Below are 17,509 nucleotides of genomic sequence, written 5' to 3'. Positions count from 1 at the left end.
CAGCTCGGAATCGATTCGCCCTGTGATGTAGAGGCGTGCGTTATACACAGAGGCTCCTTACGGGGTGCCAAGGTGGACGCATTTCGCCACCACCACCACCACCATCATCACCACCACCATCGTTGTCGTGACAGTTGTAACAAGCTGCCGATGCCGATGCAGACTGTGAGCAAGTGCGATATGCTAAAACAAAAGCATGCAGGAGCCTCAGGCAAGGTCATTTAAGGAATTACGCGAAAGGAAAGAAGCTCGCTGTTCGCAAGCGAATGGCAGTCGAACTCGCCTCCGTGCCGTTCAGTGGCCGATCCCCATCCCCCCCGCCCCCGCCGCCTCCCACCCTCCCCTCTCCATTGGTCGCGCATGCGCAGTACGGTAGCAGAAAGCCGTCAGCCCCCACCGCCAGCCCTCTCAAACTCCTCGGGCGCACGCGGTCGCATTCATTCATTCCCTGTCACTCGTCCGGGGGTCACAGTGAGTGGGTGGGTGGATGAGTGAGTGGGTAGGTCAGTGGGTGAGTGGGTGGTTGGGTGGGTGAGTGGGTAGGTGGGTGAGTGGGTGGGTGGGTGAATAGGTGAGTGAGTGGGTGGGTGAATAGGTGAGTGGGTGGGTGAGTGGGTGGGTGAATAGGTGAGTGAGTGGGTGAGTGGGTGAGTGAGTGGGTGAGTGGGGAGGGTGAGTGAGTGGGTGAGTGGGTGAGTGAGTGGGTGAGTGGGTGAGTGAGTGAGTGGGTGGGTGAGTGAGTGGGTGGGTGAGTGGGTGAGTGAGTGGGTGAGTGGGTGGGTGGGTGAGTGAGTGAGTGAGTGGGTGGGTGAGTGGGTGGGTGAGTGGGTGAGTGGGTGGGTGACTGGGTGGGTGACTGGGTGGGTGGGTGGGTGACTGGGTGGGTGGGTGGCTCGCTCGCCGCGAGAGACGTCGCGAAGCGCTCGGTCTGGAGGATCCAAGCGGTCCGAGTCGCATTGCTGCAAACGCAGCCAGACGGATCAATCTGCCTGCCAGGTGTTGGCCGCGGGTGTTTCCCCACCGAGGCGCTGAAGACCGCGTGCTTATTACAACGTTGCCCGGCTCCGGACTCATTAATAACGCTCCCAGGTCGTTGTCAGAATGGGCGCGCGTTCAATTAGCGCGCGCGCCTCGTTAACCCGCACAGTGACCCCATCGCACCTCGTTAATCCGCCCCTCGCCTCGTTAGCCCGCCCGTTTGGCAGCGCGGCCGTGGAGTTCGAGCCGCTTGGCGGGAGCCCGCGCGGATTTCCACGCAGAGCTCCTGGAGGTCGCTCATCGCCGCTGCTGATGATGCTGCTGCTGATGATGATGACGATGAGACTCTCACCCCCTGGAGCCCTCTCGTCCGTGGCCAGCAGACCTCGACATTGCTACTGCTGCTACTGCTGCTGCTACTGCTACTACTGCTGCTGCTCTACTACTGCTGCTACTGCTGCTGCTACTACTGCTGCTACTGCTGCTGCAACTACTGCTGATGCTCTACTACTGCTGCTACTACTGCTGCTGCTACTACTGCTGCTACTGCTGCTCTACTACTGCTGCTACTGCTGCTGCAACTACTGCTGATGCTGCTACTGCTGCTGCTACTACTGCTGTTGATGTTGCTGCTACTGCTGCTGCTGTTGCTGCTACTGCTGCTGCTGCTGTTGCTACTGCTGTTGCTGCTGTTGCTGCTACTGCTGCTGCTGTTGCTGCTGTTGCTGCTACTGCTGCTGCTGTTGCTACTGCTGCTGTAGCTGCTGCTGTTGCTACTACTGCTGCTGTTGTTGCTGCTGCTGTAGCTGCTGCTGTTGCTACTGCTGCTGATGTTGCTGCTGCTGCTGCTCTACTGCTGCTGCTGCTGCTGCTCTACTGCTGCTGCTGCTGCTCTACTGCTGCTGCTGCTGCTACTACTGCTGCTGATGTTGCTGCTGCTGCTCTACTGCTGCTGCTGCTGCTACTACTGCTGCTGCTGCTCGCGAAGCTGCGGGGCAGCAGCCGCAGAGTCGCCCCGTGCAGCCGCTTGGCGAGCCGCGATCGGGACAGATCCACAGCCACTCGCGGCGTCTGTGGTCACTCGGATGTGCGTCGTTTCAACCACCACCCCCACCACCCCAACCACCCCAACCACCCCAACCACTACCACCAACACCCCCACCAACACCCCAACCACCACCACCCCAACCACTACCACCCCCGCCACCACCCACCCACCCACTCCAGCTACGTTGTTGATTTTAGAGTTCTCTTTTTACAACTAATCCTGCGCCGGGCAAACAAAAACCTCGCTCCGGCCGGGCTTTGTGGAGCCGCGTTCTGCAACGTAAACTCTCTCCCCCTCCCTCTCTCTCTCCCTCTCTCCCTTCGGCATTGTTCTCCGATTGTACGAGGGTGAAACGGGCTGCGCGAATTCGCCCGGTAATGACCTCCCCCCATCCCCTCCCCCCCGCAGCCTTTGTCTAAAGCAGAGGAACGCGCGCGGTGCGCGCTGCTGCTTTGCTTGGCACCAGGTCAAGAGACGCCACGGTCACGCACATAGCGCGACACACACACACTCCCCGACACACTCACACCCCGACACACACACACCCCGACACACACACACACACCCCGACACACACACACCGACACACACACACCCTGACACACACACACCCCGACACACACACACCCCGACACACACACACCCCGACACACACACAAACACCCCGACACACACACAAACACCCCGAAAATCACACACGCCCCGACACACACACACCCCGACACACACACAAACACACGCACAAACACACGCAGCCTAACACGTACAGATACCGCGCGCGCCCCTCGTGCCAGGCTCGGATTTACGAGCCACGGGGCCACACAATGTGGCACCCCCCCCCCCCCCCGGGGCCGGATAGTCGGGGCGAGCCATCCGTGTCCAAATGCCGCCGCTGCATCAAATTGAAGCGGCGGCAGAGGCGACATCAGCGGCAGAGGCGGCGAGTTCGCAAAACAAAAGAGAAAGAGAGCCGAGCAGACACGCGCGAATGATTACGCCTTTATTGATGTATGTTTAAACTCTAAACCACATGTATGTACAAGATACAAGGGCATCGTGTGTGTGTGTGTCCCGCGCGGTTGCGCAAACAAGAAACGCGAGCTGCCTCGGAGCGGACAGCCCCGCCACGGCCACAGCGCGCGCCAGGGACGAGGGGTTCCACTCGGGATGGAGAGTGACCCCCGCCACGAGCAGGGCCCTGGGTGGAGAAGGTCGCTCGCGTTTCACCAAAACTCGCGCGCGAGGCCCCGGGGAGGAATTCTCGCCATCACCGCCCGCGCGGGGGGCCGCCCTCTCCGCCCTCACGCGCAATGGGGCGGCGCTCATCCCCCCCCCCCTCCGTCTCGAGGGGGCCCAGAGCCCAGTGGTGGGAATTCCACATTTTTCACATTCAAAATTCCACATTTCCACCACTGGGGCCGGTATGCCCTCAGAATTACCACCAATTTAGGCGAGGCTTTACATCACTCCGAATGTTCTTTATTCTCACAGAAAAGCCTCGCTGAGTAAAAAAGAAATATCCCGTTTGCAGTATATTGAATTGAGATCTTTGGCCAATACCATGCAACGCGTTTTCAGCCCCGATATGAATCCAGCGCCGCCGTCAATTCGTCTGTTCTGCCGCGAACAACGCGGCCGCAACCCGCAGTAATATCCCAGACCCGGTAACATCCCTCACGCCGGAGTCGCCGTTGCGTGCAGGAACACGCGGAGGGGCTCTCTAGGGAAACCGCAACGACACAGCTGGAAGGCTTCCCCCACTGCGATATGAAAACAGCAACAACCCAGGGGCTGGGTCAAGGGTAGCCCATGGTCATGAGTTCACGTGAGGTCCAGAGAGAGAGAGAGAGATGGGCGCCCATATATGGACAACCGATGAGTCCTAATGTGACCGAAGCCAGCCTACAATTGTCTCTGTTTCACCGCTGCCCGTTTAGCATGATGCCTACGTCGGCCTAAACAACAACAACACTGCTGCCCTCTCAGCTCTGCCGAGCTACTAGTGGTTTGGGCAAGGCTGAGAGCGTTGGAAATAGGTGCAGTGTGGTGGTCACGTGGCATGCACGCCGGGCGTGTGTGGATGTGAGCCGTGGCCGCTCGCTGCTTTGCGAGACGACAACAACAACAACAACAACACAAACTTAAAGGCGAGGGAGAGGCGCCTCGAGGGGACCACGTGGGCCCGATGAGAGTCGGCAACTCCGGCCGTCGATATTTCGGCGCGCTCATTATCCTGCGTTTCCCTTCATCAATCTACCTTGAGTCACACAAGCGTATACACTTTTTAAAGGTACTGGAGGCCTATTTTAAGAATAACAATTGCTGCCAATACATTCGATTAATATATAATTACTTTTAAAATATATTTATATTTATAAAACTCTTTCAGTTAAGGCAGTAGTCGTAAGGCACTGAACAGTGGCGGCGAGGTGGCGGCGGTGTTGAGGGGGCTCTGTCTGAGCTGCCAGGCCTCGCGCGTCACCTCCCGTCTAGCGGCACACCAGATGTGAGACCCGCCCCGCATTTTTGCGTTATTCGATCTCGTGGAACCGAACCGACAATGGGGGTCGATGAATCGATTCGTCCATGGGGCATCCCTCCTGGCTCGGCGCGGGGAGGCCTTGCGCGATGCCCGATCCGCTCCACAGCAGCAGTAGCAGCCTCAGCAGCAGCAGCCTCAGTAGCAGCAGCAGTAGCCTCAGCGACAGCCTCAGCAGCAGCAGTATCTCAGCCTCAGCAGCAACCTCAGCAGCAGCAGCAGCCTCAGCGACAGCCTCAGTAGTCTCAGTAGCAGCAGCAGCCTCAGTAGCCTCAGCAGCGCGCTCAGGCCTCCTGTGAAGCTGCCACCTCCTGCACTTGCCCGACCTTGTGATGGTCGGGGGGGGGGGGGTCTCTAAGGCTCTTTCCAAATGCTATTATTATTATCGTTGTTATGTTATTGGCTCAACATCCCAACGCAGGGCACATCTTGAAAAGGGAGCCTTTCCTGGGTAAGCGATCGGCATCGGGGCCGCCCGCTGTGATGGATGACGGCGAGCGCGGTACGTGGACGTCGTCCCACGCGGCCTCGCTCACAGCCCCCCCTGGCCCCCACCGTGGGAGCGGCGCCCTTTGGAGCGCAGTCCCGAATAGCCGCCGCCGCTGCCGCCGTGAGAACCGCACCACCGCAGCTGCCACCGCTCCCAGTGTGGATCCCGACCTGTCCACGTGCGTCCTCTCGGCAAGACTCGGGGCTCTTACCCCCCCCCCCCCCTGGACTCGGGAGAGAGGTTTGCATCGCTCTCCGCGGCGGCCACCGGTTCATCCGCAAAGCAGCGGCGGCGGCGTCTGGCGTCGGGCATCTGGCGCGGGCTGCCGGGAGCTTCACGGCCGCCGCGGGGCCCTCACGGCGCCCCTCCTCCTCCTGCTGCTGCTGCTGCGCCCGAACCGTCGCATCCATCCCGCCGCCTCTACGCCCCGGCTGACGAGGACCGTGGCGCCCACACGGCACGCGCTTCGATCTGAACGCGGTGCTCGAGGTGCATGCGGAGGAGGGGGGGTGGGGGGTGGGGGTTGTTAGTCGCGGTTGGGTGCAGCCGCGCTCGCATGGCTGCGGAACGAACGAGGTCGTAAATCATCACCACGGCCCCCACCACGGCCCCCACCACGGCCCCCACCACGGCCCCCACCACGGCCCCCACCAAGGCCCCCACCACGGCCCCCACCACGGCCCAGGGGCTCCCATCCCTGTCCACGCCTCCCCGCGAGGCCTCCCTCGACACCGACGGCGGTCACCGCATCGCGCGGCGCTTCTGCGGCCGTCTGGAACGCTCTCGCTTCCGACATGAGGAAGCCACTGGAGCGATGCGCTTTTACATCATCATGGGATTGACAAACGGAGGAGTGCGAGGGGGGAGCGGTGGCCACGTGGCCCCGAGTCGACGTCTCCGCGTGTCACGGCGAGAGCGCTGGGCCCTGGGGACCCCCCCCCCCCCTCGTCTCTCGTGAGGTTCTCAGTGGCGGTCCCACGCCATACCTCACTTGTGGCCCTTCTCCTCCTCTTCTCCCGGTGCCCTGCTGCGTGACCGCCTTCCCCGAAGCGCGTGGGTTGCTGTGGTGGCGAGACCCGTGCCTCACCCCCCCCCGCCCCCCCCCCCCAGACTGGTGCAGGGTGGGGGCCACGACCTGCGACAGACGCCACTCGACACTGGCGACAGCCGCGGTCGGGACTCCAACTCGGGAGGTGGGGAGCCGCCACAGCGCGGTGGCGGCGAAGGAACCCCCCCTCTCTCTCCCCCACCCCCTAAAGCCCCCCGCCCCCCCTCCCCTCTCCCCCGCCCCCCCTCCCCTCTCCCCCCCTCCCCCGCCCCCCCTCCCCCCTCCCCTCTTCCCCTACAGCAGCTACAGCTGCTGTAGCTACTACAGCTGACTGGGCGCGAGGCTCCCGCGTCCTCTCGGCGGGCAGCGCGTGGACTACCGCTCATCGCCACCACCACCAACACCACCAACACCGCCACCACCAACACCGCCACCACCGCCACCAACACCAGCACCACTACCACCAGCACCACGCGCGTGGCTACTGCTGCTGCTGCTGCTGCTACTCTACTGCTGCTCCACGCCAGGATCCGTGCAAAGCGTCGCACGGGCCGGGGGAGAGGGACGCGTCGCATTGCAAGCACTCGCCTGTCATCACAGCAATCATCGTCATCGTCGTCACAATCACTGCCCTCGTGTCAGTTCATCAGATCGCGACGCGAGGAGCGGCCGGCGTGTGTGCGCATGTGTGTGCGTGTCTGTGCGTGTGTGTGCGTGTGCGCGCGTGTGTGCACGTGTGTGCGTGTCTGTGCGTGTGTGCGCGTGTGTGCGTGTCTGTGCGTGTGTGTGCGTGTCTGTGCGTGTGTGTGCGTGTTTGTGTCTGTGTGCTTGTCTGTGTGGGAACGGTCCAGCGGTGGCAGCAGTGAGCACGGAGCCACCGGGGCCACGCGGCGTCACTCGCTCAGCTCCGTCTTGACGCCTCCCGCCACAGCCGCCACCGCCGCCTTCCCGTGCGCCACGGCCGCCTCCTCGGGCCCCTGGTCGGCCGCGTGGCCCCCCGCGTGCGCGAGCGGCCCGTTGGCCGCAGCGCCGCCGTCGCTGTCGCTCACAGTCACCGCGGGGGGGCCCTGGGGGGCGACGTCGGCCTGGGGGGGGCGCCCTGCGGCCTCCTCTTCTGCGGACGCCACCCGCCGCCGCTGCTTCGAACACCGCCGCCTGCTGCTGCTGCTGCTCCCCCTGCTCATGCTGCTCCTCTCCCCCCTCCTCCTCCTCCGGCTTGCCGCTCGTCTTCTGCTCCTCGTGCTCCTCACCTTGACCCAGCACCACCTTCGCTCCCGCGTCGTCGCCCGCACCCTCCGCGCGCCCTCCCGGCTTCTCTTCAGCCGCCTCCCCCTCCTCCTCTCTCCCCTTCTCCGCCCCCGCCGTCTCGTCCGGCCCCAGGGTCACCACCCCGGCCCGCGCCTCCGCGGCCGCCTGCGCCGCGGCCACGGCCGCCGCGGCCACGGCCGCCACGACGGCCTTCCCCGCCGGCGAGGCCAAGGCGGCCGCCTGCCGGGCCGGCGTCTTGTCGGCGAAGACGATCTCGGCGTACTGCACCGCGCCGTGCGCCGAGTCGGTGTCGCCGCCGCCGTGGGAATCCTCGTTGGTGACGGCCACGCACGCGTCGGCATCCTCCTCCTCCTCCGCCGCGGCCACCTCCTCCTCGTTGGGGGTGCCCCCCCCGTCCTCGGAGCGCACCTTCTTCACGTTGAACTTGAGCGGCGGCACCTTGAAGGCGCCCAGCTTGGAGCCGCTCGACTTCTGGTGGTTGGGCGTGAGCGACTTCTTGATCTTCTCGCGCCGCTCGGGCGACACGAACTTGTTCATCTTCTTCTCGAAGCTCTCCTTGGAGAAGGCCTTCTTGAGGCTGTCCATGCGCTTCATGCTCGACTTCTTCAGCCTCGTGGTGGTGGTCTCCACCTCCTCCAGGATGTACTCCTCGTCGGACGAGAGGTCCGGGGGCCGCGTGGCCGCCTCGTCGCCCGCGTCGCTGCCCTCGCCCGCGATGCACACCTCCTCGAAGCTCGAGTCCGCGTGCGCCGAGCCGCGCGCCTCGTCGGACACGAGCACGGCGGGGCCCGGCGGGGGGCCCACGGGCCTGCTGGTCGCCTCGGCCGTGGGCGTCTCGCTGCCTTCCTGCACCGCGCGGAGAGAGGACGAGAGGGGGGGGGGGGGTGGTCGCGCGTGAGGGTGGGTGACCAACACCACGGCCGGTCGCCTCTGGCTCCGCAGTGGCGATGTTTCCACTAGCGGAGGCCGGTGTAGGTCGAACATCGGGGTCGCTGGGTTCGTAGCGCAGTGTGATAACCACTGCACCACCGCTCCCCACATACGTGGCCACACACATTGCCCATACAACTCAGCACACGTGGTGTCCTGTTCAGTATCGACGCGGTGCTCCTCTCGCGTTTACAGCCCTGATGGAGTGGTGAAAATTCCACATTCCCATGTCATGGTCGATTCTATCTATTAGAAAACCACCGTTGGGTTCTCGACAACATGGTTCTAATGTTATCGATCCCAGATGGATGATGGGCTGAGTCAACCCGCTCCCCAACCAGAGTTTGACCTCGCGAGCGGACGGCTCTGCCCGCGTGCCTGGCCGCCCAGGGTGGCGGAGCCCTTCGCTTCCTCTCGGACACTCAAAGCCCTCGCCGCTCCACACACCCCGCACCCCTCCCCCTTCGCCCGCGATGGCCGTGGGAGCTGCCACCTGGGTGAATGTTAAGAGGCGTCGGCAAGCTGCGCCCCGAAGCGGCCGAGCGGCGTGCAGGCGGGTCGGGCGCGTCGGGGCACGGAGAGGAGCCGGGGTCGCGCGGACACATGTGAGCCGAGTGTTGTTTCGGTGACATTTAACGTCACGAGTTTTTAACCGAAACACAAAAAATTCGCGTGGACAGAACAACATCGCCGCGTGGCCGCCTCGCGTCGAGACGGCGGCCGGGGATGGGCTGAGAGCGGAGGTCGAGGGGATTGGTCGAGGGGGGAGGTCGAGGGGATGGCCGCGGGGGGAGGGCTTCAGCCAGGCTTGGGGCTGTGGCCCCAAGTGGGACTTGGGGCTCCGCCGTGAGTTCGTGCGCTGGGGTTGAGATTGGAGCCCCGCGGGGTTTTGGCGGGGTCCGTGGGTTGGGTTCGGGTGAGGTGGGGGCTCGTGTGTGGCATGGGGTCAGGGTCAGATCGAGTATTTTGGATGTGGCTTGGGATCAGTATCAATTTGACCTGTAGGGTTAGGGCTATGGCTAGGGCTATGGTTGGGGCTATGGTTAGGGCTATGGTGAGAGCTATGGTTAGGGCTATGGTTAGCGCTATGGTGAGGGCTATGGTTAGGGCTATGGTTAGGGCTATGGTTAGGGGCTATGGTTAGGGCTATGGTTAGGGCTATGGTTAGGGCATGGTTAGGGCTATGGTTAGGGCTATGGCTAGGGCTATGGTTAGGGCTATGGCTATGGTTAGGGCTATGGCCTAGGGCTATGGTTAGGGTTATGGCTAGGGCTATGGTGAGGGCTATGGTTGGGGCTATGGTTAGGGCTATGGCTAGGGCTATGGTTGGGGCTATGGTTGGGGCTATGGTGAGGGCTATGGCTAGGGCTATGGTTGGGGCTATGGTTAGGGCTATGGCTAGGGCCATGGTTGGGGCTATGGTTGGGGCTATGGTTAGGGCTATGGTGAGGGCTCGGGGGCTAGGGTGAGTCACTGGGTTCGTGTTGTCCTCTTAGCCGCTGCAGCAGCAGCAGGAGCAGCAGGAGCATGATGGCAGTGTGTGTTGTTCACTTCCCGCGATATTTCTCGGTTTGTGGCGAAAAAGGCCACCGAGTGAGCGGTGGGGAGGGGAGGGAGGGTGGGTGGGAGGGTAGGGAGGGTGGGGGTGAGTGGGTGGGTGAGTGGGTGAGTGGATGAGTGAGTGGGTGAGTGAGTGGGTGGTGAGTTGGTGAGTGGGTGGGTGAGTGAGTGGGTGAGTGGGTGAGTGGGTGAGTGGGTGGTGTGAGTGGGTGGGGAGGGTGGGTGGGCGAGTGGGGGGGGGGGTGTGAGTGGGTGGGTGAGTGAGTGGGTGAGTGGGTGAGTGGGTGGGTGAGTGGGTGGGTGAGTGAGTGGGTGGGTGAGTGGGTTGGTGAGTGGGTGAGTGGGTGGGTGGGTGAGTGGGTGGGTGAGTGTGTTGGTGAGTGGGTGAGTGGGTGAGTGGGTGAGTGGGTGAGTGGGTGTGTGGGTGAGTGAGTGGGTGAGTGGGTGAGTGGGTGGGTGAGTGGGGGGGGGTTAACGAGCTCGCGCTATAAATACGCGCGCCGCCACCGCCGCGTAGCTGGCGAGCGCAGCTGCCGCGCGCGGCTCCTCGTGACACTCGCCCCGCGATGGCGCGGCGCCGGCTCCACCACCAGCAGCAGCAGCACCTCATCCTCCTCCTCCTCATCCCCCTCCTCCTGCTCCTCAATGACTCCCACGTCCAGCCTCCACTCCGGACACCGCATTCCACGGCGACCGTAGCCCGAAGTCGGACACCGAGACCCGCTTGGGCGACCCCCCCCCCCCGCACGAGGTATTCCGTCCCTCATTGACAAAAACCTGATGGGCATTGCCGCCTGCGTGTGTGCACGAGCCGACGATGGCCACGGATATTGATCACTGCCGCCGATACTCACTCGTCCATCGTCAGCATCATCGACGAGCACACCCACACCGATCGTCAGCCATTCATTGCCGCCGCCGTCAAATCCGTCCAGCCGTCACTAACCCACCACAGCTCATTAACGCTCGACGGTTCATCCACCCAAATAATCGTATTTCATCAATTATACATCGGCATAATTATCACCATCAATATAATCCATCGGCAACGATCGATCATCCATCATCCAGAAAGGTCGTTGGCTTTTTCAGCACTGGCAAAATGTGCATCTTCGACTCATTTCACTCACGAATTTGATAATTGACGGGAGTCCATGACGCGTTAAGCAGGCGAGCAGTCGTGGCACTGCTCATTACTGCTCACTGCGCGGGGAAAGCGGCAAAGCCCGCCAGGGTGATCACGGCCACCGGTGATGGGCCGTGGGGGCCGTGAGGCCGTGAGGCCGTGGGGCCGTGAGGCCGTGGGGCCGTGAGGCCGTGAGGCCGTGGGGCCGTGGGCTCACCTGCCCCGGGAAGGAAGCTCGCTCACCTTCATTTAAGACCCCACTGAGCTATTTGTCAGAAGCGACTGGCAAATCACAAATGATGGCTCAACGAAGTGGCTTGTCACGTGGAAATCTATCAAAGCCAAATCGTCTAAAAGGCGTGACGTCGATTCCACATGTGGAGGAGCAAACAAGAGGACCCGGAGACAAATCCGCGCGACCACGGGGAGGGAGAGACGCAAAGTGCAAATATACAGCAGCAGCAGCAGCAGGCGTCAGGGTCGGGATCGAACCCGCGACCTCCTGCGTACCAGGCGAGGTGGTCAACATCTCCTGGCCGCCGTGGCGCGTCTCCATTAACCTGGATCGGCCTCGTAGCTGCGTCCGTGCCACGCGTGGGGCTGGTTACCGGCCCCACTCCGTCACGTGGTGCTGGTTACCGGTCACACACCGTCACGTGGCGCTGGTTACCGTCACACACCGTCACGTGGTGCTGGTTACCAGTCACACATCGTCACGTGGCGCTGGTTACCGTCACACATCGTCACGTGGTGCTGGTTACCGGCCCCACTTCATCGCTGTCATCACCACCGCCGCCTCGTCCCTCGACTGTCACCGCTGTGCTGCTCTGCGAGCTCTCCCCACGTGTGCGTGTTCGCAGCGCGGTGCTCGGTGTCGATGTTCGACGTTTCGCTGCGCGTGCTGGAAGCTTCTTTAAAAAGAACTGACTTCAAATTTCCGAAGAAAGCTCCGAGCACGTGGAGCGAAACGTCGGACATCAGAAGGGAACAACACGCGACACGTGGTTAGTAAGAGCACCAGCGCTCACAACGTGAAGAGGGGACTATTGCCCGAAAGGTCGCCAGATATTTATAACTTTGTCGTCGTCGTCGTCGTTGTTGTTGTTGTTGTTTTCAGGGCCACCACACCGAGTGTCATTAACGATCGTGTCGAGTTTCTATTCGACGGCAGTGAGACGGGAAAGGCAGCAGGCAAAGCCGCTATCTCCACCACGAGGATGGAGTGGGGAGAAGGGGGGTGGGAGTGGGGAGAGAAGGGGGGTGGGAGTGGGGAGAAGGGGGGGAGAAGGGGTGGGGGGTCGAGATAGGCGGGGACGGGGGAGGGGGAGCGGCCATCCTCGCGCAGGGCGTTGCCGTCAAACATAGAAAGTTTCTTGGTTCCGTAACTCGAGAAGACAGCCCCTGCGCTGTACACAGCCGGTGGGTGGAGGATGGTGGGGGGAGTGGAGGATGGTGGGGGGAAGTGGAGGATGGTGGGAGGAAGTGGAGGATGGGGGGTTGGGGGGTCACACATGTGCCCAGAGCCGACTGCGCGCGCCGTGCATCGGTGACGCAGCTTCAGAGCCTCGCCGCCGAATTCCTCCGGGCTAAGTCCAGATTCCGATTCTCATCGCGTCGTGTCCAGAATCAGCATCGCTACCCACTGTGTTGGTGCGCGCAGGGCATTTGGCCATTGATACACAACAGACGGGGAGGTGGAGCGGTGGCGCAGTGGTTAGCGCGCTGCGCTGTGAATTGAAAACCTGCAGTGGGCGTCGTTACTGCGATGGGGCCTTTGTTGCGCAAGGGCCATTGCCCGAAACGTCGCCGATGTTGTAATATGTATCGTTGGAGGCCACCGCGGTGTTGACCGAGTGCGTGTTTGTGCGTTGTTCCCATGAGCTAATCGGGACCATTTGCGTGGAGCGAACAGTGAGGGGAGGGGAGGAGGGAAGGACGCGGGGGAACCGGGAACTCGCTGCGCGCAGCGAGTTCCACGCCCCCCCCCACTCGCCCCCCCCCACTCGCCCCCCCCCCACTCGCCCCCCCCCCCACTCGCCACCTCCCCGCTCGCCCCCCCCCGGGTGTGGCGGCCACGCGGGGAAGCGCCGAGAAGAGGGGTTGGGGGCGCACGCCGTGGCAGGGCTCCAGGTCGCCACGGTTCGTAAATGTCAGCAGCGTTGTGGAGTGAGCGCCGCAAACAAAGACAAAGATCCTCCCCGTAGCCTTTAACAAGCTGTTGGGGCAAGTGCTGGAAATCAAGCGCCTCTGAAGGCTGACACGGCACACTAGGGGGTGGTTGGAAACACCACGCCCGGCCGCCTTTGCATCTCCAGTTCCGATGTTGTTTAGGCACCGCACCAGGTACTCGTTTGAGGCTGCGGAAATCGAACTCGGGTTCGCTGCGTTCCATGGCTGAGTGCGCTAACAACTGCGCCACCGTTCCCCGCGTGAGCGCCGTCGAGACGGAGCTGCTCGTAGTCGCCCGTGCGCTCGCTGGCGAGGTGTTACCTCCCTCGCCCGGCACGCAGGAGGTCGTGGATTCCATCCCGACCCTGACGGCGGCCTGCTGCTACTGCTGCATATTTGGAATTGCGTGTCTCTCTCTTTGTGTCTCCCCATGCTCCGAATCAACGTCACGCGTTTCGAGCATGGTGGCTGCGATAAATGTCACACGACGACGACGACGATGATTGATGAGCCACCTCGCTGAGCTATCATTATCGATGGCCAGGTGGTCGCTTCTGAACAAGAGCTACGGGCCAGCTCAGTGGGGCCTCACCCGTTAAAAACACAGAAACATTCTCCAGTTCGAGTCGACACCGCTGGGCGCGGGCGACGCTGCGAAGCGGCACGCGGGCGAGGAGGACGAGGAGGGGCGAGGAGGGACGAGGAGGGGCGAGGAGGGACGAGCGGGAGGGGAATCCGCGATGGGATGGACGCGTGTTCAGTGGCGTGAAGAGGAGGACTGCAGCGAGGCGATGAGCGGAGTGCACGCGGAGCTCGTCGAGTGTTGAGGGCCGCGCCACGAGACGCCATGCAGGGGCTCTCACGTGGAAGGGCGCGCGAGTTCGAATCCTGGCTGCGTTGTGATTCAGCCCATCATTGTCACCCCACCGAGGTCGAAAAAGTAGGTAACACTTTGTGCAAAAGTCACAGCCTTGTCACAGCCTTATGAAATGACATGCCCCCGCTATGTGAATGTGGAATTGCGTACAATTGGCAGAAGATTGGAACCGATGTCTCAATCCTGAGTTGGGCAGAAAAGACACGTGTTTTATTATTTGTGCGCGTGTAGTGGTCATGAGCGTGCGCGTGTAGTGGCCTGGCGGTGTGCACGTGTTCCCGCTCACGGTGAACACCACTTCCAATTATCTGAACCAGCCCCGGGCTTCCCCTGGATCGACTCGGCCTTAAAAACGACTCTCTGCTGCGATCCGCACTGGGGAGACAAAGGTGGCCGGGCGTGGTTCCGGCCACCCCCCAACCCACCTCCCCCCCCCCGTGCGCGCCGTGACGACATCCACAGCTGCTGCTCGCTAGCAGCACTTGCCCCGACAAGCCTGGCGCAGGCGACGAAGTGGCATCATCATCATCATCAGCAGCAGCTCCTCCTCACCTGGAAGATGAGGATGCGAAAGTTGTTGCGCCGCAGCAGGTCGCCGTGCTTGGCGTCCAACTTGCGCACCTGCGCCGCCTGCCGCTCGAGCCTCTCGCGCACGTCCTTGACGTTGGCGCTCACCGTGCGCGCCTTGGCCAGCACCTTGGCCACGGCCCCGTCCGTGCTCTGCCCGCTGCGCGCCATGCGCGACAGCTCCCCGGCCACGGAGCGCACGACGCCCTCCGTGGCGCGCTGGCGCTCCTCGAGGCGCCGCTGCGCCTCCTGCACGCCCTCGAGCATGCCCAGCAGGCGGTCCAGCAGCGCCAGCACCGTCACCGCGTTCGCCTGGGGGCCCGGGCGGATCTCGTCGGCGCGGAGTCGCGGGGTGCCCGTGGGGGACTCGGGCGCGCGGCTCTCCCCGCCGCCCAGAGGCACCGAGTCGAGGCTCCCCGAGGAGACTGCTGCTGCTGCTAACGTCGCCATCTCGGAATGAACGCGAGGGGGTCAGGGCGGAGGGGTCACGGCGAGGGGGTTCAGGGCGAGGGGCTGCTGCGTGCGATGCTGATGTCACCGCTGCTGCTGCTGCCGCCGCTGCCGTGCGCGCTCTCTCGCCCTGCGCTCTGGATTCGGACCCCCGCGCGGGGGGGTTTAAAGCGGGGGGGGGGGCAGCAGCGGCGCCGTGGACCCCCGGACTCTCGCCAATTGGCGGAGCGAGCGGCCCGCCTTGCCGCGCTCACTCCCCCCACTCGCACCCCGCCCCTCCACCCCCCCACTCGCACCCCGCCCCTCCACCCCCCACTCGCACCCCGCCCCTCCACCCCCCACTCGCACCCCGCCCCTCCACCCCCCGCGACCCCATCCCGCTCCCCCCTCCCCCTCTCAGTGGCATCCTCCTCCCTCCCTCCCTCCCCTCCCCCGCGCTCCCCTGTCCGCTCCCTGGCCCCGGAGTTGTCGCTGCCCCCACGCAGGCCGCGAAGGCCAGCGCGGCGCACGAGGGAGTGGCGGCGTCACTGACACCACGCCCGGCCGCCTTTGTCTCCCCACTTCGCGGTGGGGGGCAGGGGGGGGCGAGTTGGAGCGAAGTCGCCAATCCACGCTGACCTCTCAGAGAAGCGGGGGGAGGGGGGAGGTGGGGGGAGGGGGGGAGGTGGGGGGAGGGGGGAGGTGGGGGGAGGGGGGGAGGTGGGGGGAGAGGTGGGGGGAGGGGGGGAGGTGGGGGGAGGGGGGGGAGGTGGGGGGAGGGGTGGAGGTGGGGGGAGGGGGGGAGGTGGGGGGAGGGGGGGAGGTGGGGGGAGGGGTGGAGGTGGGGGGAGGGGGGGAGGTGGGGGGAGGGGGGGAGGTGGGGGGAGGGGTGGAGGTGGGGGGGGGAGGTGGGGGGAGGAGGTGGGGGGGTCGAGGGTTCTCGCCGTGCGACCTCGCCGCATTTGCACGCCACGACCCGTGGTCATCGCTCCGTCTCCACGGCGGTGGGGCTCTCTATGCCGCGTCCCATTCCTTGGCTCGGCGATCCGCCGTTGTTCGTCTCGAGCCTCGGCCATCAAACCCCCGTCCAGCCGCGACGGGTTCCTGCCCAAGCGCCAGCTTCTCTCAGCAGATTGAGCGATGTCATGAACCTGCCCGCCTGTGTCTCCTAATCCCACGCGCCCCTATTTCTGTCTCGATGCAATTCGAGGCACGCATCTCCCCCACGCTGAACCGCGGCAGCGGGACACGCGTGCCGTGCCGGTGTTTAAAGTCTCGTTGTGAATGGCTTCGGTCATTGTTTTTGACTTCCCCCGTCGCACCCTCGGGATCGGAACGCGGAAAGTTGGACCGAAGTTGGGCCTAGCGGTGACCCCAAGGGTCCCAGCAGATTTGTTCCGAGCGAGTGAGTCATTGAGTGAGTTCGTGTGGATCAGAGAGTGAGTGAGCGAGTGAGTGCACCGGTGAGTAAGTTGACCAGTGACTCAGTGAGTGAGTGGACCAGTCAGTGAGTGATTGGACCAGTGAGTGAGTGTATAAGTGAGCGAGTGGACCAGTGAGTGAGTGAACCAGTGAGCGAGTGGACCAGTGAGTGAGTGGATGAGTGAGTGAGTTAGGGAGTGACCCAGTGAGTGAGTTAACCAGTGAGTGAGTTAATCAGTGAGTGGACCAGTCAGTGAGTGATTGGACCAGTGAGTGAGTGAGTGAGTGGACGAGTGAGTGAGTGAACCAGTGAGCGAGTGGACGAGTGAGTGAGTGGACGAGTGGACGAGTGAGTGGACGAGTGGACGAGTGAGTGAGTGGACGAGTGAGTGAGTGGATGAGTGAGTGAGTGGATGAGTGAGTGAGTGGACGAGTGAGTGAGTGGACGAGTGAGTGAGTGGACGAGTGAGTGAGTGAACCAGTGAGCGAGTGGACGAGTGAGTGAGTGAGTGGACGAGTGAGTGAGTGGACGAGTGAGTGAGTGGACGAGTGAGTGAGTGGACGAGTGAGTGAGTGAACCAGTGAGCGAGTGGACGAGTGAGTGAGTGAGTGGACGAGTGAGTGAGTGGACGAGTGAGTGAGTGGACGAGTGAGTGAGTGGACGAGTGAGTGAGCGAGTCACGCGCCGCTATCTGCTCGCTGACAGCGCAGGATGCGTCCCGAGGCCGCATTGTCAGGGGCCGCTATCTGCTCGCTGACAGCGCAGGATGCGTCCCGAGGCCGCATTGTCAGGGGGGCTCTGCCGCTAAGCCTCCACACACGCGCGGATTTGGTCGTTTTTGTTGTTGTTCTGTTGTTGTTCTGTTGTTGTTATGTTGTTGTTGCTCCGAGTCCGGTTGGAGATCGACGAGAGCGCTGCCCTGCCGGGCTCGGTTGGGCTGAGCCGGGCTGGGCTGAGCCGGGCTGGGCTGGGCTGAGCTGGGCTGGGCTGCTCTGTGTTGACCTTGACACGAGGAGGGCGACCACTTCCTCGAGCGCTCACGCGCGAAGCCAAACG

At 63.2% G+C, this 17,509-nt stretch overlaps 1 protein-coding gene across 1 annotated transcript; it reads right to left on the bottom strand.

Annotated features, from left to right (window-relative positions):
- Nucleotides 1-6,397: 6,397 nt before the first annotated feature.
- Nucleotides 6,398-15,319, bottom strand: LOC144945799 (uncharacterized). Its single transcript, XM_078874367.1, has 2 exons — nt 14,587-15,319; nt 6,398-8,218 (listed from the first exon to the last, which is right to left on the bottom strand). The coding sequence occupies exons 1-2, from the start codon at nt 15,049-15,051 to the stop codon at nt 6,728-6,730; spliced, it is 1,956 nt and encodes a 651-aa protein (XP_078730493.1). The 5' UTR covers nt 15,052-15,319; the 3' UTR covers nt 6,398-6,727.
- Between the last annotated feature and the right edge of the window lie 2,190 nt (nt 15,320-17,509).

Source organism: Lampetra fluviatilis, chromosome 1 (assembly GCF_964198595.1).
Source record: "Lampetra fluviatilis chromosome 1, kcLamFluv1.1, whole genome shotgun sequence".
In the NCBI taxonomy this organism is placed as follows: Eukaryota; Metazoa; Chordata; class Hyperoartia; order Petromyzontiformes; family Petromyzontidae; genus Lampetra; species Lampetra fluviatilis.
Note: the sequence above shows the minus strand (reverse complement) of the source record. Positions and strands in the feature narration are given on the sequence as shown.

Excerpts from the sequence above, each read along its gene's own strand:
- LOC144945799 (XM_078874367.1), bottom strand. The coding sequence starts at position 15,051 with ATGGCGACGTTAGCAGCAGCAGCAGTCTCCTCGGGGAGCCTCGACTCG. Across the intron at positions 8,219-14,586 it reads TTCGCATCCTCATCTTCCAG|GAAGGCAGCGAGACGCCCAC; the intron begins GTGAGGAGGAGC and ends CGCGCGGTGCAG.